The 27,746-nt window shown below is 44.5% G+C and overlaps 1 protein-coding gene across 1 annotated transcript; it reads left to right on the top strand.

The window, feature by feature from the left end:
• The first annotated feature begins 631 nt into the window (after window positions 1-631).
• GLT1D1 (glycosyltransferase 1 domain containing 1) lies at window positions 632-27,671 on the top strand. Its single transcript, XM_063315536.1, has 12 exons — window positions 632-745; window positions 4,033-4,181; window positions 7,133-7,238; window positions 8,346-8,397; window positions 9,972-10,008; window positions 10,174-10,230; window positions 13,051-13,146; window positions 14,050-14,099; window positions 16,474-16,517; window positions 17,864-17,984; window positions 24,156-24,254; window positions 26,271-27,671. The coding sequence occupies exons 1-12, from the start codon at window positions 678-680 to the stop codon at window positions 26,415-26,417; spliced, it is 1,026 nt and encodes a 341-aa protein (XP_063171606.1). The 5' UTR covers window positions 632-677; the 3' UTR covers window positions 26,418-27,671.
• Window positions 27,672-27,746: the final 75 nt, after the last annotated feature.

Genomic DNA, 27,746 nt, shown 5'->3' with positions numbered 1-27,746 from the left:
AGGGATTGGGGAGTTCAGAAACTTGGGGAGCTTTACATTCCATTAATGGACATCAATGCGACTACAGCCAAGGCTGTTTTTCCAATGTAGTAAGTGTCATAAGTGACTTCCAAGATCTGGACTAGCTTATGGGGCCTGACTTTTGGTTCTTTCCATCTGTCTGTCTGTCTGTCTAGGCCAGCGTTACTCAACCTTGGTGGGTCTAAGATGTGTGGACTTCAACTCCCAGGATTCCCTGCCACTATGCTGGCTGGGGATTTCTGGGAGTTGAAGTCCACACTTCTTAAAACGGGGGAGGCTGAGAAACACTGATCTACGCTATTAAAAGAAAAATGTTGCAACCATTCGTAGTATTTCTTCTTAAGAGACAATAAAGCACGCACAGTGTTCTACCCAATTCAGGACACACTCTTTTTGGAGTTAGGCTAAAATTGCATCTCCTGCAGGCACCCCGCGGTCTTTAGTACGTCTTCGTCAACGAATGGAAGCGGAACGACATTGCTTCCCACCTCGTTGCCTAGAGGACGTTCTTCGCGGCGGACTGCTGTGGCCAAAGGGAGGTTACCATAGATTTGGGCAGGAGAGTGGAAGAGAAGCAGGTGGTTTCCGGTGCCTGGAGAGCGGGGACGAAGCCGGCCGGGACGCCGCCGGAAGTAGGGCACAGCTGCGGGGTCGCCATGCGCCTACTCCTGCTGGCTCCCCGGCGAGCGCAGACCGGCAACTGCACCACCGCCCGGAGGATCCGGTAAGTGGCCTCCTCGGCCGGCTTTGCGTCCTCAGGCTGAAGTCCGTCCGGTGCCCCTCTCTACAACGCTAGTAACCCGTGGCTGCGGGCGGCAGGCGGAAGTTCGTCAGGTGTAGCCGGGCAGGGCTGCAGAGGGTGGACCGGCGGCCGGAGGGAGAGCTCAGGAGGTTCCCCGGAGTGGAAAGGGAGGCCTGGGCCACTGGCTGGGTTCACACGACACGCCAAACCCGGGTCAGGAGACTTAAGCAGCTGCATTCGCATGGCGGGCTAATCCTGGTGAATGTTAACCCTGGTTTAACTCCTTCGTGGCTTGAGGTGTGGGGCGAGCCCAGTCCATCTATGGGGTGAATCAGAAATGGGGTAATCAGGTCGTGGGAATGCAACTTTTGTGTATTTATCTTGTATTTTCTGTGTTTATTTTGTATTCTGTCTATTTATTTTGTCTTCTGTGTGTTTATTTTGTCTTCTGTTTCGTTTTTGTGTATTTATTTTGCATTTTGTGTGTTTATTTTGTATTCTGTCTATTTTATATTCTGTGTGTTTATTTTCTTTTTTGTATGTTTATTTTGTATTCTGCCTATTTATTTTGTGTTTTGTGTATTTATCCTCATTTGTACAGAGATGGAGGTTAGACCAAGTGTGTGTGTGTGTGAGTGTGTGTGAGTGTGTGTGTATCTGTAGCGCACCCACCTTAGAGGAGGTGCTTGGATCTTACACACCTGCCTGCGTGTTGATCATATACACACCATACAGACACACATTTATTTATCTTAAACAAAAGTTCCATATATGGCCATAAATCAACAAGACATTTGGCCGTAAAAAGCATAAACACGTATAATAAAATAATTCCATCAAACCTAATTTTTTGGTGTGCAGGGTTTAGAACAGCCCTGACGGAAGTGCTTAACAAAGGAATAAATGAATAAAATCACAGCCACAGTCACCTGCCATAACAAACCGCAGGCAGCACCCTCTGTCTCTTCTGAAAAGTCTGCATCAAACCAATAAATTAATAATAATAATACCTTTTCAAAATTGTAAATAAAACTCCAGCTGCTTGCCAATCAGTCCAGATGTTGTCTTAAAGGGGACAGTTTTCACTATACAATAGACCAGTGGTTCTCAACCTTGACAGCTTTAAGATGTATGGACTTCAACTCCCAATATTCCCCAGTCAGCTATGCTGGCTGGGAAATTCTGGAAGTCCACACTGTCTAGGGAATTCTGGGAGTTGAAGTCCACATTGGCTGGATAATTTTGGGAATTGAAGTCCACACATCTTCAAGTTGCCAAGGTTGAGAAAGTCGGCAGTAGATCCAATATGTGTCCACTCAGAAGTTGGGGTGCTTGATGTGAAAGTATATCCTCATACAGGTGGCTGGGTGGGTATTACATCTTGGTTAGGGTTACATCTCACTTTTCAGCCAGGAGCTCAAGCCATCATATGCAGCCCTCCCTCTGACCACTTTTCCCCACAACAGCCTTGCCACGAAGGCTGAGTTTCCATGCTGGAAGGTGAAGTTCAGGTTTATTGTTTTCAACGGGGGATGGCAATTTTATTTATTTATTAGATTTTTTTTTATCCTGCCTTTATTATTTTTATAAATAACTCAAGGCGGCAAACATACCAAATGCTCCTTCCTCCTCCTCCTCCTCCTCCACTTTATTTATTTATATTTTTCCATTTATTTATATTTCTTTATTTGCTAGCCAATGTGACTGATTGTATTATTTCAAGCTCTGAATTTCTCTAATCGCCTTTTGAAGCTGCCCTCTCTGGAGGTTATGATTGACTGATTACGTGCCATCAAGTTGTTGTTGACTCTTAGCAACCACGCAGATTTTCTCCATGACAATCTGTCCCCAACCTGGTCTTTTGAGACTTGCAGGACCCCATCCACTTGCTGCTGGTTGTCCTCTTCTTCTCTTTCCTTCCACCTCTCCCAGCATCAGAGCCTTCTCCAGAGAGCTGGGTCTTTGCATCATGTATTTGAAGTAGGATAATTTGAACCTGGTCATTTGTGCCTCTAGTGAGAACTCTGGGTTGATTTGTTTGAAGATCTGTTGGTTTGTTTGCTTGCTGTCCACAGTATTCTCAGAGTCTTCTCCAATACCAGAGTTCGAAAGTGTCAATAGTCTTCCTCTCCTGCTTCTTCAAAGTCCAACTTCCACTTCCATAGAGTGTCACAGGGAATACCATGGCTTGCACGAGAACTGGTTCTTGATATTTCTGGTGGGAAAAAGTTCCATCGCTGAATTGCATTCAGTCCTGGAGGGAAAATATTTTGTGGGATTTCTGGAGATCTTGGAAAAATAACATATTCTCTGTGCACACTGGAAAAGGCAGTGGTGATATTTTTTCTTTAACTGCTAATATCTCTCCTGGGTCTCATTAGGAAATTAGTTTCAAGTCATTGGCAATTTGCAAGGCTATTAATTTGAACAAGAATGTAAATCCTGGTTATTGGTATAATGGGAGGAAGGGAAAATATTCTGACTTCTGTTGTGCTAGAACTTGCTGAACTTTGCGATATGGTGGTTGGAAAAAATAACACATTTTTAATAATAATAATACACACATATTATCTTGGGGCTTAAACACCAATTATTCATGCTTAAGTTCAAACTGAGTTGAGACATTGGAGTTAAAAGGAGCTGGCAGTACCCTTTCTGCTTATTATAAATTTATCCATAGTTGCGCCATTATAATCCGAAGTGTTGAAGTTGAATTGGTAACATTACATCTTCCAAGGAGACCTTTTTTCACATCCCATCGGTGGGAAAAATACCTTATACCAACTTTCTCTATCCAGATCTGTTGAACTACACTTGGTATAAGTTAGCCATGTTAGACACGGATAAGAGATTCTTTTCCTCACCAGTTTCTGTTCCTATTAACAGGAACATCTGGGACTGTGTGCAAAGCAAGTCCTCTAACATTAATCTTTGGCATTCCCTGCAAATAATTACAAACACGGAGCTCAGTCCGTGTGAAATTTTCTTAAGCCTTTCTAGGGGAGAAAGCTTGGTTCCAGGGCTCTGACATGCTAGCTTTCTACAGTTGGGGATTTCTTTTTCAGGGAGCATTGGTGCATCCAGCCTCTCGGCCATTGGGGGCAGGGGGTACCACCTGCCAAATCAGGTGGGTTTATAAGGTGTTCCCAACACAGGAAGACTGTTCTTTTTTAAGTGGTACAACTTCACGGACTTATTCCCTGCAGAACTGAATGTGAATATCCTGCCTTTTAAAAAAAAATTATTCCATCTGCACCTGTTTTCCAAAGGGATCATTTAGAAGCTGCTGGGCATTTGTGCATCTTGAAGGATTCCTCTGATTATGAGTCCCCGTTGGCAGTTGCCAGTCTCATCTCTTCTGAGAAGTTTGAGGCAGCTCTGGGGATCCATCTCTTTAAAGCAGGAAGGCTGCTTCAAGGTAAGATAAGGTCTCTGGGTTTTGAAAGGGGCGGGAGACAGTGTGGTTGCTGAAGAAGCACAAGTTGCTTCTCTAATAAGTTGGCACGTGGTTTGCAGAACTTTCTGCCGGCTTTCGGCACATCTGGCAACTAAGTCGCTCAGCTCTTGCTGGGCTAGATTTGAGATAGCTCTGCAAATCTGCAAAAAGAGGCCCAGAATCTCAATTTATGGCTGAGATGCTGCTGCTGCTGCTGCTGCTGCTGCTGTGTGTGTGTGTGTTTTATTTAATTGGTTTTATGAGGCTTATAACTCTCTCCGGCAAAACTGAGCAGTTTTGCACCACACCAAACTCTGCTTAGCCTGTCTAGTCAGTTGGTGTCCTGTTTCGTGGTCTAAAGCTAGCAATAAAACACATACCAGGGACATGGTAAGAAAGAGGTCGAGAGTTGGAAGGACTTAAAGACACCAGTGCAAACCAATTTACTGAAACACAGGAGTTGAGGTTGGGGAGAATCCAGAGACAGCCCAAAAGGTGGTACTGTAAGTCAAATAAGTTGAGATAATAGTAGTTGCTTATACTTCTGGGTGAAAGGAAACAACTCGAGTTCTGCCAAGCCTCTGCCTTGTATCATTTTAAGGCACCTGGGCTCTTTAGCTCAGCCTTTCTCAACCTTCTGACCCTGGAGGAACCCTTGAAATACTTTCCAGGCCTCGGGGAAGGAACCCCTGCCCATTCAGGCTCAAAGAGAGGCCAGAAGTTGCAAAATTATTGTATTTGTTTCACGGGGTAGGCCTGTCTATATGTATTAGCAGTGCCCTTAAACTGAAAATAACGAATGGAACTTACCTCTTTAATGTGAAGCTGCCTGAATTGGAAATAATTTTTTAAATAAATCGTGGTCTCCCAGAGAACCCCTTGGGACCTCTCGCGGAACCCTGGTGGAGGCACCCTGCTCTAGGAGCTGGAGAACATTGCGCAAGACCCCCTCCTTCCCTCTGCGTTGCCTTCAACAGTGGTTCTCAAAGTGTGGTCTGGGGAGTCCCCAGAACCCTTTTCAGAGGGTCCGCGAAGTCACATAAATAAATATTTTAAAATTTCTCAGTTTTAATGTCTAATGCAGTACATGTCGATAGATGTGACCCAAATCAATAAAGCTCGTTGGGGTCCTCAATCATTTTTAAGAATGTCGAGCGGTCCTGAGACCAAAAGGTTTGAGAATTGCTGGTCTGCATCACTGTCTTTTGGTCAGTTGATTCCTCCTGGCCTGCATCCTGCTCCTTTTCTGGTGAGGGACCTTCCAGCAAAGCACAACAGCTGGGGCACAGATCCTGGCCGTGGCCCCGGAGCTGCAATCAGGCCCCCAAACCTTGAGTGCCGTCCCCAAGCAGTTGCTGACTTGTCACCTTTAATGTAAGAGGAGACATTATTAAATGAGGAATTGTCATATCTTGTACTTGATTATCATAAATTCAGGCCAAATTAAATCCAGCTTAGTTTTCAGCCTCATTTTTGGCGTGGGCTCTCCCAACATGCCGTACAAAGATCAGGGATGGCCTAGGTAGGTCTGCCGTATCTGGGCTGCAATAATATACACAGCCTCTAGATGGCAGCAGCGACCTAGGGTTTTCTGTATTGCTTTGCTGCCTTCCAGTGGTTGTATAGATTTTTCACAGCCTGGATATGGTAGTTTGGCCAAAGGTGGCCCAGATCTTTTCTACTGACATGCAGACTCCATTGTAACTGGGGAGCAAGGCCAGGATTAAATGCGAAGCCATCTGTTGATTGTTCCTCTCCAAGAAATGCTTTTAATTGGCAATTCAACATCAGTGACTTATTGCTTTCCTGCCTGGCTGCATTTTTCCCTCAACTGGTGCTGTCCAGAGGTGTTGGACCATCCTGACCAACATCTCCAGAAAGCAGATGTTTGTGAATTGCTGTTAAAATATGTACTCCAGGTCACGAAGGCCGTTGCCAGCTCTGACGCCATTCTTGACAGTTACCTGATTCATTTTTAACAAGTGAACTCGTTCTACCTAGAATTTAAAAGCAGTGTTGTTATTAATTAGTTGCCATCACTGCTGCTGTTTGTTAGCTTAATGGAGTGTAAAACTGCCCAGTTAATTGTTTCTCCCCCCCACCGACTCTTCTAATGTTTAAAAAGAACGAGGAGTGATGTTTATAGTCTTGCTAGCTTCACTGCTTTGGAGAGGGGAGTGTCAGCAGCAGACGGATGTTTGATTTGAAAAGCCAGCGGTGTGGCGAAGCGAGTTGCCCTTCTTTGTATCAACAGGGCAGAGCTTGGATGATAGAACAGGTTTGAGAGGATGAGTGGGTTAGATCTGGCTGGAAAATGAGAACCTGCTACTGCCTCTCTTAGGTTTCCATTTGAAAAGAGCACTTAACATGGCTGAAAGCACCTTCTCCTTCAAAGAAAGGAATACCAAAACAAATTTAAAAAGGAAGGCGGTTAATATCAGTAATTCTTGTTTAGCGACTGCCTCGTTTAGTGACCATTTGCAGTTACAACAGTGATGAAAAAGCAACACGGCGACCAGTCCTCGCACTGATGGCCTTCACGGGCCTGTAAAGCGAAGCAAAGCTGAAGCAAGATCGTAAGTGCAGTTGTGTCACTTAGCGACCGCTTTGCTGAACAACCAAGTAGCTGGTCCCAGTTGTGGTGGCTAAATGAGGACTCCCTGTAGAAGAAAGCAAGCCAAAAACCACCCTTGAAAAAAAAAAAAAAACAGAACCCAGAGGCCAAATGAAAGAAACGTATTCGCAGGTGCCTTCCAACATGGACCCTGGAGGAAGTCCTCTTTGGCGTACCCCAACAAACGCCCTGCGTCCAGCGGGGCAGAAGGGTCTCAGCTTTTCCAACTCTGGTCACAGAGCTAAGTTTTTGTGGGCCGAGTGGCACCCCCTGTGCCGCTGGAGTAACTCTTCGGGGGTTGAATTTCTCTGTTTTTCAGGCAGCACAATTCCTTTTGGGATCATCTTCGGAGGAACGGATATTAACGAAGATGCCAGAAGTGACGAGAAGGCCCGGGTGATGGGGAAGGTGTTGGATAAAGCTAGGTAAAGCAGTGTTCCTCCTAATCCTCCTCATTCCTAATACTCTTATATCGTGGATAGGCTGGAATCTCTTTGGACCCTCATTAGACTGGGGCAGGGGGACCTTTAGCTCGACCTTCTCCAAGGGTGGAGGAGCACGGGCTTCCCGTTGGAAAGTTCTCAGCTGTGGGCGCTTTGGTGGCTAAGTCCTAAGATGCAGAGCCCGTTCTTTTCAAAGGCATCGGTTTGGGGAACCTCTCCTGATGAGAACTCGACTGCTAACAAGTGTCCCTTTTGCTTCGATCAGAAAGATCCTGAGTCGGATCGTGCCTCCGTGAGCCGGAGTCGAGAGATTTCAACTAGTACAGGTAGTCCTCGCTTAATGACCAAAATTGGGACTGGAATTTTGGTTGCTAAGCGAAGCGGTCATTAAGCAAATCTGACCCAATTTGACGACCTTGTTTGCAGCAGTCGTTAAGCGAATCGCTGTGGGTGTTAAGCAAACCACATGGTCATTAAGCGAATCACGCAGTTCCCCACTGATTTTGCTGGCCAGAAGCCAGCTGAGAAGGTTGAAAATGGCGTTCATGTGACCACTGGACGCTGCAATGGTCATAAATGCAAACTGGTTGCCAAGTTCCCAGATCATGACCCCGTGACCACAGGGACACTGCGACAATCGTTAAGTGTAAGGACCAGTCGGGTTTTTTCAGCACCGTTGTAAGGCCAGACCACCACTGAACAAACGGTTGTTAAGCGAGGACTACCTGTAATTTGGGGGGAAGCACTGGTTGGCTGCACCAGTGCAAACCTAACGCCCAAAATAGGGTGCGATTCGGCTGATCATTAATCTCCAAGGTTTCCGAGGTGGATCATTCCTGCTGCCAGCTGCAGCTTCAGGAAGTGAATTATTTACATGCAAAGGGATGGTCCTAATACTGTTTTCTTTGGGTAGACCTCTGGCCCTTCATAAAAGCATCCGAGTGCCCAGAGGGAAGAAAGGCAGATGACTGAGATTGTTCCGTGAATGAATGAAACCCGTCTGTGTTGGGTGCTTCCCTGAAAAGGTGGCTTTTGAGTAAATCAGGTCCCACATGTTCAGAAGCATCTTCTTCTTCTCCGTGTTCCTAGATTTGCTGTGTCCTTCACCGAAGCCATGAAGGAAGCAGCAGCAACACGTTGGGTAGGTGATTCTGTTCAGGGTGGCTTTGCTCTCTTGGCAAGCCACAGACAAACTCAGATTTCTGCAAACCTTATTCTATTTATTTTTTTAATTCAGTTTTTACACTCACACAGACGCACACCACGATCCTGAGCGGTGGACCTTCCTTGGCCCACAAACCAGCATCCCAAGCTTGCAGAGTTCAGATGCAGTAAAAATCAAGATCTGGAACTCAAAAGCACCCTTTTAGAAAGGGGTGGGTGCGGGAGGCATGCTAATTTTCGGCTCACGTCTGCATTTCCAGCCAAGGTTTAGGGTGGTTGAGAAAGGGATTTGCAGTTGGACTGCAGCTAGAAACAGAAGGCTGGGAAAAAGCTAATTTCGGGTTGTGTGTGGCTTGAAAGCAGTATTTTGCAGGCCTAACACAAAGACAGATTTGGTTCAGTGTGCTCGAGACTAAAGGAGAATTGCTTTTTGTATAAATACAGTATTTGATAGCAATCACAGACAGGGCTTTAATTTATTTTGATACCTTAAAAAAGAACTACTCTAGAAAAGTGCCCTATTCTCCTATGATTCTCTGCCTTCAAAACAAATTAAGCCTCCTTTGTTGGCAACCTTTTTTTTCCCTGTCTCTTGAAACAGCCTTTATTAACTGTTCTTGTTTCTTTTTCTTTCTTTTGATTTTTTTTTAACTCCCTGTTTTGTCCCCCTCCCTCATTTGCTCAGGAGGACAAACAAGTCTAACAGAAGCTAGAAAATGTTGCCGGAGAACTAGCCTATATATATATATACATAAAAAATCTGCTTTGCTAATAACTTGGTCATTGTATCAAGTTACAGAAATTGATTGCTGGTTCCCATAAATATTGATTGAAGCTCATTTGAGGCTGCCAGCTCTGATTAGCTTCTGACCTCATTGAAAAGCTTCTTTTTAAAAGGGGCAGATTTTAACCAGAAATCCGGACAGCTTCACCCTTTGCTGTGTCTTTAGGCTGTCCGTTTTTCAAAGCCAGCAGCGGGCTCTTTATTTTATTCCTTCCTTCCTTTGAATATATTTCTAAACAGCTTGGCGTAGGACAAAAGCCTCACAGTGGCATGAAATGAAAAGAAAGAATAGAACCATTTTTTAAAAAGTAGAAGAGGTTGATAAGGGCGCCTTTTGATTTTTTAAGGGCAGGAATTCGCATGTGCTGATCGGAGACCAAGACCCTGAATAACGATGCTATTTTAGTCACTTGCATATCGATCAGTCAGTCAATCGATATCACAAATTGGGGGCCATTACAAAAAAGTCTCTGCTCCTCATATCTTAATTTTTTTCTATATCCCTGCATGGAAGGATTCTAAGGAAATGATACAGACCCTCCTTTTAAGAAGGGGGACTGTGGGCAAGTGATTTTGATGAATTGGCGGGGGGGCAACAAGGATGTGCCTTGCAGAGAAAACAAGCCTGTTTGTTTGTCTCTCTGCAAATGTTTAGAATGGCAGTCTTTGAAATGGAACTGTTTTGCGAAAGACCAACTCCTTGGGTCACAGTTATTAACTTGCTTTTCCCTTGTTTTTTTTTTTTTAATTATCATTAACGCCCAAAGCCTCAAATCAGGAACAAAATCTGCGTCCAAGCTCAAGGTAAGTGTTTTCAAAATCCTCTTTCTGTCCCTGGAGAAACTGCCTATTTCTGTCATTCTCCCAAACGGGAAACCACCTGCTGAAAACCATTCCGAAAAGCCTGCCTGTGGTTGCTTTTGGGGAGCAATTGAATGCATGGCCCCTAATTTATTTTCATTTTTTTAGGGATCGTGACCCTTCCGAACAGGCAGCATAACTGGACAGAATTTCTGCAGAGGGCAGGTAAAAATGGATACAAGCCTGGAGTTTTCCCAGAACTCTCAGCAAAGGGCTTCCTGAGTGCAAAATCTCTTCCTGTTTTGGAGATCTAAGACTTCTTTTCCTGTCTTGGAATGATTTGGGGACCTATTTGAACTGGCAAAGTGCAGCCTTTTTTAACCTGGGGAAAATATGTGGGTGTTGATGACGAATTCTGCCTTAGCGAGAGCACGCTGGCTTGGATCCCACGAGCATCCTTCCACTTACAGCTTTGAGCAAAAAAATGGGAGTCTTGGTCTTAACATCTCTTACCACCCAAGGGGATAAACTAGAGGTTGTTCTAGGTATGTGAACCCCACTCTGGGATCATCACCCTAGGATCTCTTGGTTCAGAGAAGTCCTGATTTTTCCCAGCAAGGACCAGTCTTCAATTTTAGATCAGATCCAGATGTGACATCTCAAGAGGACAAGGACAAGAACAATGAAGCAGAGCCAGAACAAAAACACTGGGACTTCCTGTATTAACCAAACAATGTCTGGTTTGTTTAGCTCTTGATAGAAAGAGAAGTCAAAGCAGATTGTATAGACCAGTGTTGCTCAAGTCGGGTTTTAGCACCATTGTAAGTCTGAACTGTCGCTAAACGAATGGTGGTTAAACAAGGAGTACCTGTACAGTGGAATGATTGCACTGAGGTCTGAATTCAGTCTTCTAAGTTTGTGTGTGTGTGTGTGTGTGTGTGTGTGAGAGAGAGAGAGAATTTGCGTGTATGTTTCCTGGACAGTTCCTAGTCCTTATGGATATTAATGTGCATGTCTTATAACCCTCCAAGCCTTGCATGACAGTACGTTGACAATACCAGCAAAATCCATAATATATTAAAGACGAATCTGGTAAAAGGTCTTCAGCTGCACGACATTTATTTATTCATTCATTCATTCATTCTTCAAATTGCTATCACTGCCCATCTCTCCCAAAAGGGGACTCTGATCACTCAGTCAGCTGCATCTCCCAGCATCCCCTCCCAGGATGATGGGCATTGTAGTCCAAGGTGCCACTGCATCACCTTGGGTGGAAGGAGCATACAGCAGATTCCCAAGTTTGCCTATCCCTGTTGTATTTGCAGGCAGCATTTTCAAGAGATGGGAGGGGGGGAATCTTTTAATACGTTTCAAGGTACTTGAACGCTCTGTTGCTACGCATTTGTGAAGGATGGGAAGGGAAAATAGGGAAAGGTCAGCACTGAAAGAATTGTTCGTTTTTTAAAAATACGGGTTTTCACTATTATGAATGCAGTAACAAGTTACCTGTAAAAAAAAAATACCTGTGTGGGTAAAATTGGAAATGGTTTAGACCTTACTGGAATATTGAAACTGCATTAAGGGTAATTTTTGTTCTTTACTATGAAGCAAAATAGTTTTGTGGTTTATGGAGCACTAAGGGTATTTTGATTATGAGTCTTCTTTTTTTCTCCTTTTCTTTTCAGCCCACATTTTGTAATTGAGCTATTTGGACTTTTTATATTTTCTCTTTCTTGCCTTCTGTTGTCTGGTGCTTTATAGCGTAGCCTGTTCGGACTGAAGCTTAATGATGCGGTTGCAAATTCTACAAAAAGGAGAGCCTTTTTAAATCTCTGGATTGGGTTTTAATTTCAGAAAAGCAATATTGCGGGATTGGACTCTATGCCCCTGGTGATATTTAGGAGAAATAAACAGGCGGTGTTGGTAGAAGTGGTTTAGGTTACTGATCATCCCCGTGTTTTATACCTATTTTGAAAGAGATGGCAGAGATTTTTTTAAAATGAAGCGGTGGACAGGGAAAAACAGCGACCGAGGTCTTTTCTCTTTTTTGCTTATTTAAAAGGTCACCGCAGGGAGAGAGACCATAAAAAGAGAGATGATGGCTGTATCTTTTCCAGTTCGGTTCCTTTTGCAAAAAAAGGAATTGTAGTATATACTGTGGATGGAGACATTAACGAAGCTTCTGGAGTCTGCATGTGGCGGGACACCACCCTCTTTTCTAACCTCCAGATATGCTGGGAATACAGCAGGAATTGTGGCAAAAAGTTAGACTTTGGGATAGTGTGACCTGGTCATTCTGCCCCTGTTGATGCCACCATTGTTCCATGGAACAGATGCAAATCCATATCAGCCCTTAATGCCCACTTCTGTCACCCTCATTGTACTCTTGAAGAAGCATGACATTCTTCATTCTCGCTTTTTATACCTTTGTTTCCCCAGGAAAGGTGGCAAAGATTCTTAGCTTTTCTTGACCACTCAAGGTCTACTTGAGTGGTCCTCTGGTGAACTTTCCACAGCAGACCAGTTCTCTCTCTCTTTAAGGCAGGGTTTCTCAACCAGGGTTCCGCGAGAGGTCCCTTGGGCTTCCCTGGGAGATCATGATTTATTTTTAAACTTATTTCAAATTTGGGCAACTTCACATTAAAGAGGTAAGTTCCATTCTGTATTTTCAGTTTAAGAGCACTGTTGATGCATATAGACAGGCCTACCCATGGAACTGATGTACTAATTTTGTAATTTCTGGCCTATCTTTGAGCCTGAATGGGCAGGAGTTCCTTCCTGGAGGCCTGAAAAATATTTCAGGGGTTCCTTCAGGGTCAGAAGGTTGAGAAAGCTGCTTTAAGGCAAAGGTGATTGTGAAAAGAGAGAGAAAGAACAACAAAGATGATCTTTGGTAGATTGATTAATAAAAGCAAAGATGTTGGATTGGAATCAACAATTTGCAAACTGCAGATGGTTTGTTTGCTTGGTGAGTCCTTGATGTTATTTTTCTGAGCTGTTCTGATCCCTTGAATTTAAGTAGTTTCAACAATGCTTTGTTTGCAGGGATTGTCCAGGATGACCAGGATCTATACATCTTCCTGCTGATCTGTGGACTAAGGAGAGTCAAAGATCCCCTTTATCTGCTGGATGTTTTTTCAGGTCAAACTTTTCCCATCAAAACCTCTTACAACACATTTGGCATTGATGGCTCCAGAAATGGGCATCTTTTTGGATGACTGGGAGGCATAATCTGAGGAGGCAGGGGGCCTGGAATGTGATGGTAACTAGCAACAGCTGTTGTGTCCATCTGACCAGAGTTTGGATTTTCTAACATATTTTGTGGTTCAGGAGAAAATTTGGGGAGGGGGATTCTAGTTGTTGCTCTTTTACAGCCCAGCATGCGGGTGCTGTGAACTGAACCACCTTTCTTTGAGGACTGAGGACACCCAGGATTCTTGGTTAATACGTTATGTGTGGGTAAGACGAATTGAATGTCCATCCCTTCCCCACCTGTCTCCAATGCAACAATGAAATGTGTTGATGGGACAGGTCAGGAAATGACTAGGCACCAACAATCTTGTCTGTCGTCGTCGATGGATTTCTTCAATTGATCACATTAAGTTAAAATTAAATTCATTGATTAAATGGTCAGTTTGCTTCTTGGACAAATCTGGATTCTCCAGGTTGAACCTAAGTCGGTTGTAGTAAATGGTTCACTAATAAAAGTAGGTATAAATCTCAATTTATTGGTCATGTGAAAGTTAGCTGAGGAATTACTCAGACCTCAGATGCTGGGAGAAGCTCAGAGATGCCCACAGCTGTTTGAAATGTTCAGAAATGTTCTTTGTCAGTCACATAGTCCTCAACCCTTCTGAGTCCAATTTTTCTGTAGGCATCTCCTCTATCTTGTCACCTCCACAGGTCTAAAATAGGAACTTGAAACTGCATCACCCAACACAATCAAGGCGCTTTCTGCCCCCAGCTATTGTCAGTCAATGTTACCATGCTCTAATCTTACATTAATTTTGGTCTAACCAGAGTTGTCTCCTGTTTGCTTGATAGAGTGGCACCAGGAAGACTCCAGGGTACGCCTGATCATTATTGGACCTGCTGTAAGTCTCCCACCATCTCCCTCTTCCAAATAGCTTTTCTAAATATTCCTCAAGCATGCTTTGCAAACATGTACTCCTGTGTTTCCTTGTCCCTTGGCTGGATCCTGGGTGGAGATGTTTCTAGGAGAGAGGGCTGCCCAGTAAGTGCTACATCACTTTTGCTAGGGCGTGCCCCATGGGTCCCTTTGTTTTTAATTGGCAGACAAAACCTGTCTTTCTTCAAAAGCAACTTTGTTCTAAAATGGCTTGGGCTTCTCTGGAGGAGACGGGCTGACAACACCAGATTTCCATGCATTAATTCCCTTCCCTACCCATCTCCAACGCAACTATCAATAGCAATTTTCTTTTCCCCGAGGGCCAGTTTGCACCACGTGGTAGGCAAGGCTAAAACGGAGATGGGCATCTTTGTGATTCACCTTGGGCTGGGAATCTGCTTTCTTAGTTGAGAACCAAGAGCTCACTTTAGGCCACAGCCTGCTTTATTTGGGCATCATGTGTCAGGGGAGCACAGCTACTGCATTTATAAACCTGGCTTGGTGTGTTGCGTGAATCCAGCCCCTGAGCCAGAAAATTCCTTTATCCTGTTCTTGGCACTGACAGCAAAGGTTTTTTTTTTTCCAGTGCTCCCTAGAGATCAAGCCTGGGATGTTACCAGGGGTTGGAAGGGGACCTCTGCATGTTCTTCCATGCAACAGATTAACATGTTGCATCCATGTGGGTGTGTTTCTCCTCTCCCCTCTTGTGTTGATTTGAATGTGTGCACCAGGAAGCATGGGGAGGGCAGCATTGCTGTTCTGGGCCATGTGACCAGGTGGGAAGGAGGATTAGAATGGAAGGATCAGGAGCACTCCAAGCCACCGCCCAACCACCTTCCCATGAGGATGCATTGAGGGAGTTAGCGGCTCAACAAGAATATTCTTGGCTTAAAGCACAGGAAGAAAGAACAAAAGAATAAGCTGAGCACAAATCTCTCTTTGAGAGATACATCCTTACTTCCATGCACCTGCTTTAATCGGATTTACTCTTAAGTTTACGGACACTATAAGCTTAAGAGTATCCACACTTGTTATACAAGAGAACCGCCCGTCCATCTTGGTTGGTCAACCTCCTGGTGGAATTTGCTATCCAGCATCATGCTGAAGCCTCCTTGGACCCCATTCTGTCATCCCATTCTTGCTCTCCCCCTGACCATGTCAGAAGCATCTTTGATGCAAGACAAGTGCAGCTTTTCCTGTTCGATTGATTGACTGATGGTGTGCTATCAAATCGTTTTTGACTCTAGCAACCACGTAGATAGATTTTCTCCGTGATGATCTCTCCCCAAGCTGGTCCTTCAGATCTTCCAACAGCGCACCCATCACCACTGTAACTGCGTCCCTCCACCTTGCTGCTGGTCCTCCTCCTCTTCTCTTTCCTTCCACCTTTCCCAGCATTATGGACTTCTCAGGAGAGCTGAGTCTTTCCATTGACTGAGTGATTGATTATGTGCCTTCAAGTCAGCGTTGACTCCTAGCGACCACCTAGATTTTCCCCATGATGATCTGTCCCCAGCCTGGTCCTTCAGATCTTTCAATTGCTGTAACTGAGTTCGTTCAGCTTCTGCTGGTCATCCTCTTCTTTTTCCTTCCGCCTTTCCCATCATTAGAGCCTTCTCCAGAGAGCTGGGTCTTCGCATCCAGTGTCCGAAGGAGGAGAAGTTTCCTATCTTATTACCTGGACTTTATAAAGCTACACTTTCATTTAAACGTTGCACCATTTTCTTAACAGTTCCCGTTTTGCTATAGCATGTTTTTTTCCCCCCATTAATTGTTTCTTTCCACTCTGGTTCACTGCAAGATTTGAAAGCGAACTGGTGTGGAAGAGAAGACTGGAGAAAGGTACATAATATAAATGTGTCTTTTCTTTTTTAACTTCCAATGCCTCCCCTCCTAGTTGAGACTTCAGGCAGTCTGCTTGTCAATTTCCATTTGCTTCACTTTCCTCCCAAATGAGTTGTTGAAACCGCCAGGGGGATCTGCCAGGATGTTGTGTCTCTGGAAAACGCCTTGATTCTCTCTCTCTCTCTTTAAGTGTCGTCCTCCTTGTCACGGGTGTGTGGGTTCGTGCGTGTGCACGTTGGGGGCGGGGGAGAAAGTTTTGAAAAAGTGAGTAAAAAGCAATGTTTGAGATAGATCCCAAATTAGAACATCACGCTAATGGCTCTGACGTCAACGTTGGCATGAGGGACATTTATTCTGAGATGCTTTCCTTTGGCTTCCTACACTGGGTAGCAGCAAATGACTTCTTCCAACTCCAGTGATTTTATTTTCTCAATCTGGACCCAGTTTTCCTGGCACGCAGTGATTTGTGCGTTATGTTCCTCTTTCCGCTCCAGGCTGATCCACCGTTTGCAGCAGAAGTCAAAGAGAGAGTGAACAGGTAGGCTGTTCTGATGTTGAAAGGAGATTTATTTTGTCTGAAGGAAACTGCTCATTTTCCTGAATTCCAACACCAACCTTCTCTTGTCTACTCTCCTCCAGTTGTTTGGGACCCCAGCTTTGCAGGGCTCAGGGATCCCCGTACCACGATTCTTCCTTTATACCAAGATTTCAGTAGTCACAGACATTTTGGGCAACTGAAAAGCACCTTTTCTGCCCAGACACATGGAGATTGGGAGACAGGCTTGCAGTGGTGTCACATCAGTTAGAAATGATCAGTCTTCCTAGCTCTGAAGAAATGCCTGTGAAGAAGGATAATACGTCTCTTGCGCACACTGAGCCACATAGTAGGATCCCACCTCTGCTAGCCTGCCTATCCCATAACGAAATCTCCTTTTATGCTGGGAGAATAAAAAGCATTACGGGCAGGGATGCTTAGCTTCAGATTTGAGGCTGATGTTCCTGAACCCATGAAAGACTGCAGGTAGTCCTCGCTTGCAAAGAAGGCACCGTCAGAAATAGCAGAGTTTAGATGCCTGTGTAGTTGGGCAGAGAAGGAAAATGTAATTAAAATTTAGTATTCCCCCCCACCCCTCCCCAGTAATTGGGGATTGCAGCGCAGTGTATCTGGGAGGGAGCAGGCTAGGCAAGGCTGCATCTGTATGAAGACTTTAGATAACCTGTTGAAAGAGTGTTCTTACTTTCTGAAGAGATCGATCCATCCTGGAAGCTCGGCTTAGCTGACCTTGTTGAAATAGGTCGGGTCAATGCTACAGCTCTTGACATTTGGAGAAGCCTTGCGTCCCAGCCTCGGGAGAAACGGTCTAAATTCCATGTCATGCTTCAGAATGTGCCCGCTAGAATCTTTCAAGAAGGCAGCATACAAATGGGCTGATAAATAATTAAAGTAAACGAAAGCACAGCTGACCTCTTGTAAGGACAAACGTCTAGAAATTAAGAACTGCAGGACTCTGTTAAAGAAATTAGCAGCTTAGGGACAGTTGTGTTGGTCATTCCATCATAGAACACAGAATCTTAAAAAGGGACTTGAGCCCAAAGCTTAAAATCATGGGAGAATTTGCAAATCCCCAAACCCAAGGTGCCGGATCACTGCTCACTGTTCTCTGACCTGGTCTGCTTCAAAGGGATGACCCTTGGTTAGGGGCTTCTGACATGCAGGTAGGTTGTTACAATTAAATGGAAGGACCTGAAACTTGGAATACCATTCTCAGTCTTGTGGGTTTCCATGTGATGGTTTGGACTTACACGTCCTAGCTATCGTGGCCAACAGAGAGAGAAGGTGTCCATCAACTGGAAGATGATTAACAAGCTGAATTTACTCCTTAGGGCAGATGGGGTACATCTGTTGCCAGCGGTCCCCCAGGAAGATCTTCATGCCATTGTGAAAAAATGTTTTGCTGTTATCAACACTTCCATTTCAGAAGGGATGTCAGCTGCAATTTTAGAGGTAATTCTTCCTTACTTCCAGACAGGGAGAACCGTGCCCTTTTCTGTTGATGTTCCTGAAGCCATGAAAGACTACAGGTAGTCCTCGCTTAATGACCACAATTGGGACCAGAATTTTGGTTGCTAAGTGAAGTCATTAAGCGAATCGGACCTGATTTTACCACCTTTTTTGCAGTGGTCATTAAGTGAATCACTGCAGGCATTAAGTGAACCAAGTGGTTGTTAGCAAATCATGTGTTTCCCCATGGATTTTGCTTGCCAGAAGCCAGCTGGGAAGGTCAGAAATGGCGATCACATGACCACAGGTCGTTGCAAAGGTCATAAATGCGAACTGGTTTCCAAGTGCCCAAATTGTGATCACATGACCACATGGACGCTGCAACGGTCATAAGTGTGAGGACCGATTGAAAGTCAGTTTTTCCAGCACCATTGTAAGTCCAAACCATCACTAAACAAATCATTGTAAAGCGAGAACTACCTATAAGGTCTTTTAGCTGTCCTGTGAAATTGACCATTGTTTAAGCATTTTCATTCTCCTGTTTTACCCATTGACTTTAATCATTGTGGAGATCCAGAATACACACACACAGACGCACACGCCATGTTATAGAGGGAAAAACACAAATGAAAATTCTGCCCCCTAAAAAAGGCCTCTGGATGAAGACCATTGTGTATTTTATCTTGTAATGTTTAAATTAACCCTGTTATTAAAAGTAGAGAGCCAGTTTGGCATAGTGGTTAAGGCACCAGGCTAGAAACCGGGAGGCTGTGAGTTCTAGTCCTGCCTTAGGCACGAAGCCAGCTGGGGGACCTTGAGCCAGTCACTTTCTCTCAGCCCTAGGAAGGAGGCAATGGCAAACCACTTCTGAAAAACCTCGCCAAGAAAACTGCAGGGGCTTCTCCAGTCAGTCTCTCAGAATCAGACACAATTGAATGGATTAAAAAAAAAAAATTAAAAGTCAGTCCTGTTTTTCTGCTTTTGGTTCTGATTTGGACTGGCAATTACAAGCAGGAGATGCACATCCTCCACTGCTGATTTAGGGATCTCTTCTGCCCTCAAATTATGAAATAGTTGAACGGCTCACTCGGTTGTTAATTGCTCTCTCTGGCCCATAGCAGCAGGCCTGAGATCTGAGCACCCCGGCTTTTAATTAAAGTTGATTGCAGAAGAAGCCTTTCCAGCCCTCGTGAGCACGGGGATAAGCTCAAAGGGTGGTGCTGAGAGGAAAGTTTTTAAAAGCCAAGAACGAAGCAAGTAACAAAGAACATAAATTTCCAGTTCCTGTTCATGATCTCAGAAAGGTCAGGTAGTCTCTCTGGATTTCATACTAGAGAGGTTGGAAATCAAATTCAGGACGTTTTGGACAAGACAAAACCCCTTTGGGCTAAAATCCTCTCCTGAAACAAGTCTCTGAGAATGAAGGTGCAGTTTGGAAAGGAAAATAATGGAGACCGTATCGGCTCCAAGATTCTCCGGTGTAATTGCTGCCTACCCGGCCAATTGCAGATGAAAGTCAGGGGAAGCCATCTTGGGAATTCACTTTTCCCCCCTATGCTGGAGGCTCCAAAGTCTTTTGATTTAGCACATTAATTGCTGGATGGTCTCGCTTGAAGTTGTAGGATTTGAATTTTGGGTAACATGGAGCAGCCAAACTCACCCGGAGGCAGATTGAGCACATGTCTGTGCTAGTTAACTCCTCTTGTTTATTTTTGGTTTCTTGGGAGATCTGGTCACACTTCTTCCAAAAAAGAAGCAATTACAGGTAGTCCTTGCTTAACAACCACAACTGGGACCGGAATTTCAGTTGCTAAGCAAAGCGGTCATTGAGTGAATCTGACCTGATTTTACCCTTTTTGTGGCAGTCATTAAGGGAATCCCTGTGGGGGTTAAGTGAACCCCATGGCCGTTAAGTGAATCACGCAGTTCCCCATTGATTTTGCTTGCCAGAAGCCGGCCAGGAAGGTCGAAAATGACAATCGTGACCGTGGGATACTGTGACGGTCATAAACGCAAACTGGTTGCCAGGCGCCCAAATTGTAATCACGTGAGTGTGGGGACACTGTAATGGGCGTAAGTGTGAGGACTGGTCGTAAGTCTGAACTGTCACTAAACAAATGGTTGTTAAGTGAGGACTACCTGTAGGATCTCCGAGGCAGGGGAGCTGAAATTATTAGCTGTTTTTGGGAACGGGGGAGAGAGAGATTCTTTTTAAAGAAAACAGAAAAGTTAATCCAAGCAGAAGCTTAACTCATCTATTGGGTTGTTGTTTCCCACATGTACACGCACACCCTGCTATTACATCAGCAGGAACAATGGCAGCAGATGGTGAAGGCAGGAGACAAACGCACTTGGCTTTGCACCAACCAGGCATACCTGAATGGATTATGCAGTAAGCAATTACTGTCCTAAATGACTGGGAATTTTAAGGCAGCTGTCCTTTCCTTGAGCGAGGTGACGGTGTGACTCAAAATACCTGTAATTTGGATGCGCTGGGATGTAACAACTGACAGGGCGTCCTCCCTTTTGAGAAGCAAAAGATGAGATAAAAGCAATCCAGGAGAGGAAGCCGGTTGATTTATTATTACTATTTTTTCCCCCATGTTCCTTCACTTCTTGGGCAAATATTAAGTCCAAGTGCCAAACTACGAGTACAGAACCCTCTGTAAAATTGTTATTACTAGAATTACTTCCTTCTTGGCTCGTTTTCAGGCTTCTGTTCAGCTGGCTTCAGACCTCTCTCTCTCTTTTTTTAATCCGTTCAGTCGTGTCCCATTCTCGGAGGCTGCCTGGACAAGTCCCTGCAGTTTTCTGGGCAACGTTTTTCGGAAGTGGTTTGCCATTGCCTCCTTCCTGGGGCTGAGAGAGAGTGGCTGGCCGGAGTTACTGTTCCTGTTCGGGAGAGGCTCCCCAACCTCATCACGCGTAGTGCCACTCTGGGTAGACCATGCTGGCTGCCGCTTCATCGGAACTATTAAGTTGTGCCATCTTTCAGGCCAGGCTCATGGCCGAATGCCTGCCCGGGTGAACAGTCATTGCTGAAATCCCTCCAGAGGTTCACGTCTCTTGAAGCCGGAACAGCATGGCCTGAAATGTCCTGTATTCTCCCATCCTCCTTTTTCGTCAAAAGGGTTCAAAGCAGCATTTTGTGTGTGTGTGTGTGTGTGTGTGTGTGCGCGTCTGTCTCATGCAGGCCCACTGGGCTGCAATTCCAGTACATCCTTCCAGGCCAACTGTAGCCTTGGTTAATGAAACAGGAATTGGACAGATGGCGTGTTCCTCCTCCTGGCCGTCTCAGGTAGGAGGACGCGGTCTAATTAAAACGGCCCGGTCCCTCGCAAGTTGTTTCCTCTTGCCTTTCTAGGGAGATACGGCCGCTTTATTGTCAAAGTCAGCCAGATTGTCTAAGAGAAATTGGGCAAAATAAGTCAGATGTAAAGAAGGGGAGGGCGGGGGGAAGGAGGCGGACATAGAGAGAAGCCGGCCACTCTGTGTGCGATGAGCTTTTTGGGGAGGGAAAAAGCCATACTCCCTGCTAATGATCTGGAAATTTGGCACGACATATGCTCTGTGAGCTGTTACGCTAATTCACTTGTTTGATGCCTGGCTAGGTTCTAAAAGTCGGGAAAGTGGGTCCTTTCCCATAAATCTTGCAAGTTTAGAGTTGGGCCCTTTCGGTATTTTTGCCTGCGGTTTGCAGCCCCAGAGAAACATGCCTTTTCATCTTCACGTCTCCCCTTACAGGTAAGTCCTCACTTAGCAACCGTTCATTTAGTGACGGTTCAGACTTACAGCGGTGCTGGAAAAATGACTTACAGCCAGTCCTTGCACTTACAACCATCACTGTGTCCCCCCAGTCATGTGATCACGATTCGGGCGCTTGGCAACCAGTTTGCATCTATGACAGTCACAGTGTCCTGTGGTCACGTTTTTCGACCTTCCCAGCTGGCTTCTGGCAAGCAAAATCAATGTGGAACCTCATGATTCACTTAATGACTATGTGGTTCACTTAACCCCATAGGGATTCACTTAATGACTGCCACAAAAAAGGTAAAATTGGTCGGATTCACCTAATGACTGCTTTGCTTAGCAACTGAAATTCTGGTCCCAATTGTGGTTGTTAAGCGAGGACTACCTGTGTTGCCTTGGGAGCTAAGAAGAAGGAATTGGAAAAAAGAAAGCAGAGAAGGGAGTGAAATCCATCTGACCCAGCCATCACCCAACGTGATGCTCTTTACCTGCGCTGGCTTTTGACTCCTGTACAGGTAGCCTACAATAGGGACCGGAAAATTAGTTGTTAAGCAGTGCGGTCGTTAAGTGAGTAACCATGTGATGACCCAATTTTATGACCATTTTTATGACAGTCGTTAAGTGAATCCAGCTTCCCCAATGGACATTATTTGCTGGAAATGTTTGGGAGTAGGGCACAGTGTCAATAGCCTGTCACCCAAACATGGCAGACCGAAGGTGTGGCAACATTCAGCCTGTGGGTTAGCTGAAAATAATCAACAAACGCTTTACCCCCACCACCCCAAGGTTTTTCCTGCTTTGCTTCCATGCCAGTTAGGGTACTGGAGAATCACGGTCCTTCCTCTGCCGCATCAGATGCAGTAACGGCAGTAATTAAAAGTGCATTCCCTTCTAAGTGCTAGCAACATCAGTCTGGATTGAACCACCAGAAGAGTAGATTTCTCTCTTTGGCCCGAACTCCTCAATAATTGTATGAGATGAGCCAGTAAGCATTCGGAGGTGGGAGGGGTTTGGATGCTTTTTTGAAACCAGATGCTGTGAGTCGAAACCCAAGGTTGGAGGTTTTGCCCAGCGAGTGCAGGCAGACGAGGCCTCCGCAGGCCTAACTGCTTCATGCCTTTTTTTTTTTTTTCATTTGCACAGATGATGATTGAAAAGATTCCAGCACAGATTAAGGGGAACTGAATGCCCTAGGACTTCACTTAAATGTCATTGACACAGTCTGATCGGTGGGGTTGGGAATGCACGCCTCTCCCTCTTCCCCAAAGTTCTGTGGCGGTCTGCAGGGTTTCCAGTAATGTTAAAAGGTTCTGTAAAAACTTTAGAGCATGCAACAGCAGTCTAAAACCAGACAGGGCCCCAATTTCATCCTGAAGGTCAATTTAAATAAAAGGGTGGTGGTGGTTTACTTGTCTATGGAAAGCAGGGAGGAAGCATGTCAGCTTGCACTAAGAAGAAATATTGGGGCTTGTGCAGACAAGGCCCTGCTTCTTGTGAAGACTAATGGTGGCTCTCCCATGGTGGCTACAGAGGTCCTTCCAAGCTTGGCAGCAATAAATGTCCTGGTTGGCCTCATCTTCACAGTGAGAGACACCATGGGAAGGAGTCAGGCCATCATGTGGACTCGTGTCCTGTTCACTGTTCCTCTCCATGCCCAAAGGTCTGGAGGCTGGATCTGGCCACGGTTCTGAATTCCAGATTCATTCTAGACATCTGCCAGCATAAAGAAAATGGCAACTGCCCTTCTTTTGTGTCTCCTTGGCAGCGAGAGAACCAGTTTGGTGTCCTGGTTAAGCCACCAGGCTAGAAACCAGGAGACCGGGAATTCTAGTCCCACCTTGGGCACGAAGCCAGCTGGGTGACCTTGGGCCAGTCACTTTCTCTCAGCCCTAGGAAGGAGGCAATGGCAAACCACTTCTGAAAAAAACTTGCCAAGAAAACTGCAGGGATTTGTCCAGGCAGTCTCTGAGAACCAGATACGGTTGAACAGATTGAGAAAAAAAAAAGCGAATTAGAAGGAAGTCTTGCAGCAGCCTCTGGTGTCTGTCTAAGGATTAAAATATTAACTTTTCATTCATTCAAAAGGAAGCTGGGATTCTCTAGACGCTGGAGTCTGTTGAGCTGAACTCCTGCTGACTTCATGGACAGGCACTCTTTGCAGATGCTGCTTGGAATAGCTTGGAATTTCCTGGTAGTGTCTCCAAAAATTAGCCAGATCCAACTTTGTTTAGCTGTTTGGAGATCAGCTGGCTATGCGAAGCTGTACTGGTTCTAGTGGGTTAAGAAAATATTTTTCCATTTGGAATGAGACTTGGGGAAGTAAGTAATAAGCTGCTTATTTTCTGCAACTGGCTGGCCCACATGAGCGTTACCTGCAAGGTCTCCATCCTACCAAAGGTGAGCCCTTTCTTTTCTATGTAATAGGCAATGGATTTAAATGTTCCTGTGCTGGCAAGAAATATTCCAGGAAATGCTGCAGTAATTGAACACCAAACAACTGGATTATTATATTCGACCCCCCAGGTAATATTAAGTAAATTAAGTTAAAAATATGTTGGATCCTGTGCAGACAGGGTGTATGTCTGTGTGTGTGTGTGCGTGCTATAGATAGATCTCCTCCTGGATTTCAGTAGAACAGTGAAGTGTTCTGAATTTAATAACCCCCCCCACCATCTCCTGCAGATCTATATCCCCATCTCAAGCCACCACCAATTTATTATATTGTTTGCCAGATTTATATCCTGTCTTTCTTTCGGGAGTGCCAAGCTTCATACTGAATAGTCCCCTCTCCATTTTTTCCCACACAATAACGCTGTGGGGTAGCTTGGCCCAAGAGAGCACCCCGGTCCAAAGTTGCCCAGTTAGCTTCCACCCTTGGTCTCTCGAGTTCTGCTCTGGCATTTTAATCGTGATTCCTGTTCAGCCTTCCTTTTTCTGCAGAAGGTCTGAGAATTATGGGGTGAAGGGCATACATGGTAGGGAATTGGGGAGGATACATATTTTCCCATTTCCCCATATTTTCCCCATGCCTACACATCTCTAGTATTCATATCCCTGGCCCAGCACCTTTTACTTCACCACCAACATGAAAGGACTTGTGGCATTGGTCATAATCTTGGCCACAGGCACAATGGCACAGCCCGTTAGGGGCCATTTCTGAATCTGCAGAAACTGGGTGGAAAAGCTAAAATGGTCTCAGCCATGGTGGGATTTATCTAACTCCCTAATCTATCTCCAGGATGCTCCTGGATAGGAGAATGAAAGAATTGGATATTGGGAGCTGTCCATGACTCATGGTGCTGAAGCAGGCTTGGGGGTTACATTTTCAATTGAGACCTAATTCTTCCCCACCCTCCACCCCCATGGGCAACCCACAGGATGTGTCACATCCCAGATAATTTGTAGCTCCACTACCATATTGAAAACCTTGATCTTCTTTTTGTTAAGCTTTTCAACAGCTTGTGGCACTTGGGTCACAGCTGTGAAAATGCATAACCACCGAGATCTTAAGTCCTCTGTATGCACACTATCTTGAAGGTTCACCCTGTTTCCTAATTAACCAGAGTGTGTTATTAGACTCAAAAAGAAGGGACTGGGGAATGCGAGGAATTATGGGAGAATTAATCCTGTTGATCCCATAAATTAGATTTCAGTTCTCCATCAATAATCAGTTACGTGCAGTAATGCTATGCTTTTAAAGAATAAAAACGCAGGCCCAGATTAAATAAAACTGCAAAGTGGAAAATGCATTTTCTTCTTAAGCCTTTTTTTTTAGCATGATGAATGCTGTTAAGTAGAGTCAGGAAGTTAGATGTTCTGTTTTCATTAGTCTTTGATATAACTAACTCCCTCTTCCAAAAAAAAAAAAAATTGTGCTTAACATTTTTCTCCCCAGGGTCTGTGGCTTCCTGCAGTGTTCAGAAATGAATCTTTTTGTTATAAGTTGCACTTTTCCTGAATTAGAACTTTATTATTATATTTTCAGTGTGTCCCACTGGTGAAGAATAGAGAGAAAACAATATCTTGTTTCAGGTTTGGATGTTTTCTGGCAAATTTGTCCTGGAGGCTGTGTTTTTCCTGACCTCTGTTATGACCACTGTTAGGTGTTGGGCAACATGGCGGCCTTCAAGAACAGTTGAGAATTTTAGGCAGGGCAGTAATGGTCAGTGTCCCCTCCCCTTCCCCCAATGAACAGTGAGGATCCACTATCATCAGCTAAGAATTCTCTTTTATCACACTCACACACACACACACACACACACACACACACAGTGACTTTGCTCTCTTGCTCCTTTTCCTCTGTTCTTTCATCAGACAGAAGAAACGTAGCAAATAATAACAAGAGTAACAGTTCGTTATTTTGCATTTTGGAAAACCTTGTTGGGAAATCTTCCGGTAGGTGGGTCTGGTGGCTACATCCTGACCTGGTCTACCTCGATAACAGGGCCGAGATCTTTCGCATGATCTTTTGTGAAGCACCACCAACGTTAACAGTAGAATACTAATAATCATTGCCTACCCCACACCCTTCCTTTTCAGGAATTTGTCCAGCTGGCAAAAACTTTGATTAAGGACCCATTTTTCCACAGAGAGATTGTAAGAAAGGCACATGAGTATGTCCTGAAGCACCATTCATGGGAAAAAGAAAGGAAGGTCTATCAGAACCTTGTTTTGAGTCTTCGCTAATGTTCTGGCATCAAACAACCAGGAGTTACCCACCACCGTGCTCATCCAGGCTTTCTTTATATCACTCCCCTGACTGGCTTTCATTACTGATATTACTGTTGTCATTTTGTCGACTTGGTTCTCCTCCAGAGCCAAAATGTATACATTAGGTTTCTACAGCGTGGCAGCGTTCAGAAGTATTGGACTTCTGTTTCCATATTCCCCCACCAGCTATGACTCAAGGACTAAGGGAACTGAAGTCTAACACATTATAGAACCCCAAGTTGAGAAAGTCTGAAATATACAATCAATCTGAATGATTATGTTTGGCTCAGGTGTAAGCAACAAATGATGATCATCTGCGTTATTTTGGGAGATTTCAAATCCTACACATATTTACCTGTACATGGATACTCAGATGCTAGGTTATGGAAATCCAGAGCAAGAAACCATGATATGAGCCCATATCTAGAGAAAGTGAATGAAGCATCAGTCCCATCAAAATTAGTGGGCTCTTTGCTACAATTATGAGTGGCACGTTAATTTCATACAGCTCTAGAAGAGCAAACTTCAAATTTGGACCATAGAGATCTCTAATCAGTCAGTTTTAAATCTGCATCTGTTTCCATGCAGCAAAAAAAGAAAAAATTACAACTTTAAGGGGTTTTTAAAAAGTCTCTCTTCTCAGCACAAGGAGCAGGGATGAAAAAAGTTAATTCCCTTTTCCTGTCAGCTGCAGTTGCAGCAATAGTTACACAAGGACACACGCTCCATTCCCTGTGGTGGGTAACTGCGTTTTAAAAAATGAATTGGACTCGATTGGTTGTAAATAGCCAACAAAGATGTATCCCTCTTGAATGCAACTAAATAAATGCTACATATAAGAGAATGTATTTTGATTATCTCCTGCTGGTAATACAGTGAGAATGCTGGCCAGGGGGCGAAGACAGCATCAGTGCATCTGTTGAGCAAAGATGATACTTAGTCCAACTGATTTTTACATAGCTAGTTTATTTTATAAATTACTGAGAACCAGTAGCTACCTCAAAACAAAACAGTTTCCTTGGCTGTGTATATTAGCGGTGTTTTATAAGAAATGCTGGCTTTCTGGAAATTGAAGTTCATCTGTATTGGTTTCACAGAGTGATTCCAGTCTTTTGTGCATTATTCTCAACTTCTAGATCCCTTAGTCATTAGTGTTGCTAAATATGTGTTCATGGGATTTGTCTCCCGCCCCAAAAAAAGCAATTAAAGGAGGGCCCTTTGGCCCATAAATCTCAGAGCAATTGTGATTCATTTCTCCTTCACGGTAATGCTGTTTTTCTATACATGCAAACAAAACTTTCCTAG

Source organism: Candoia aspera, chromosome 15, assembly GCF_035149785.1.
Source record: "Candoia aspera isolate rCanAsp1 chromosome 15, rCanAsp1.hap2, whole genome shotgun sequence".
NCBI classification, from domain to species: domain Eukaryota; kingdom Metazoa; phylum Chordata; class Lepidosauria; order Squamata; family Boidae; genus Candoia; species Candoia aspera.
This window is presented reverse-complemented; position numbering and strand designations above follow the sequence as displayed.

Bases quoted from the DNA above. Each gene is read 5' to 3' on its own strand.
- GLT1D1 (XM_063315536.1), top strand. From the start codon at position 678: ATGCGCCTACTCCTGCTGGCTCCCCGGCGAGCGCAGACCGGCAACTGC. The intron at 13,147-14,049 runs GTCAAACTTTTC...TTTGCTTGATAG, and splicing joins TCTGCTGGATGTTTTTTCAG to AGTGGCACCAGGAAGACTCC. The intron at 24,255-26,270 runs GTAATATTAAGT...CTTCCTTTTCAG, and splicing joins TATTATATTCGACCCCCCAG to GAATTTGTCCAGCTGGCAAA.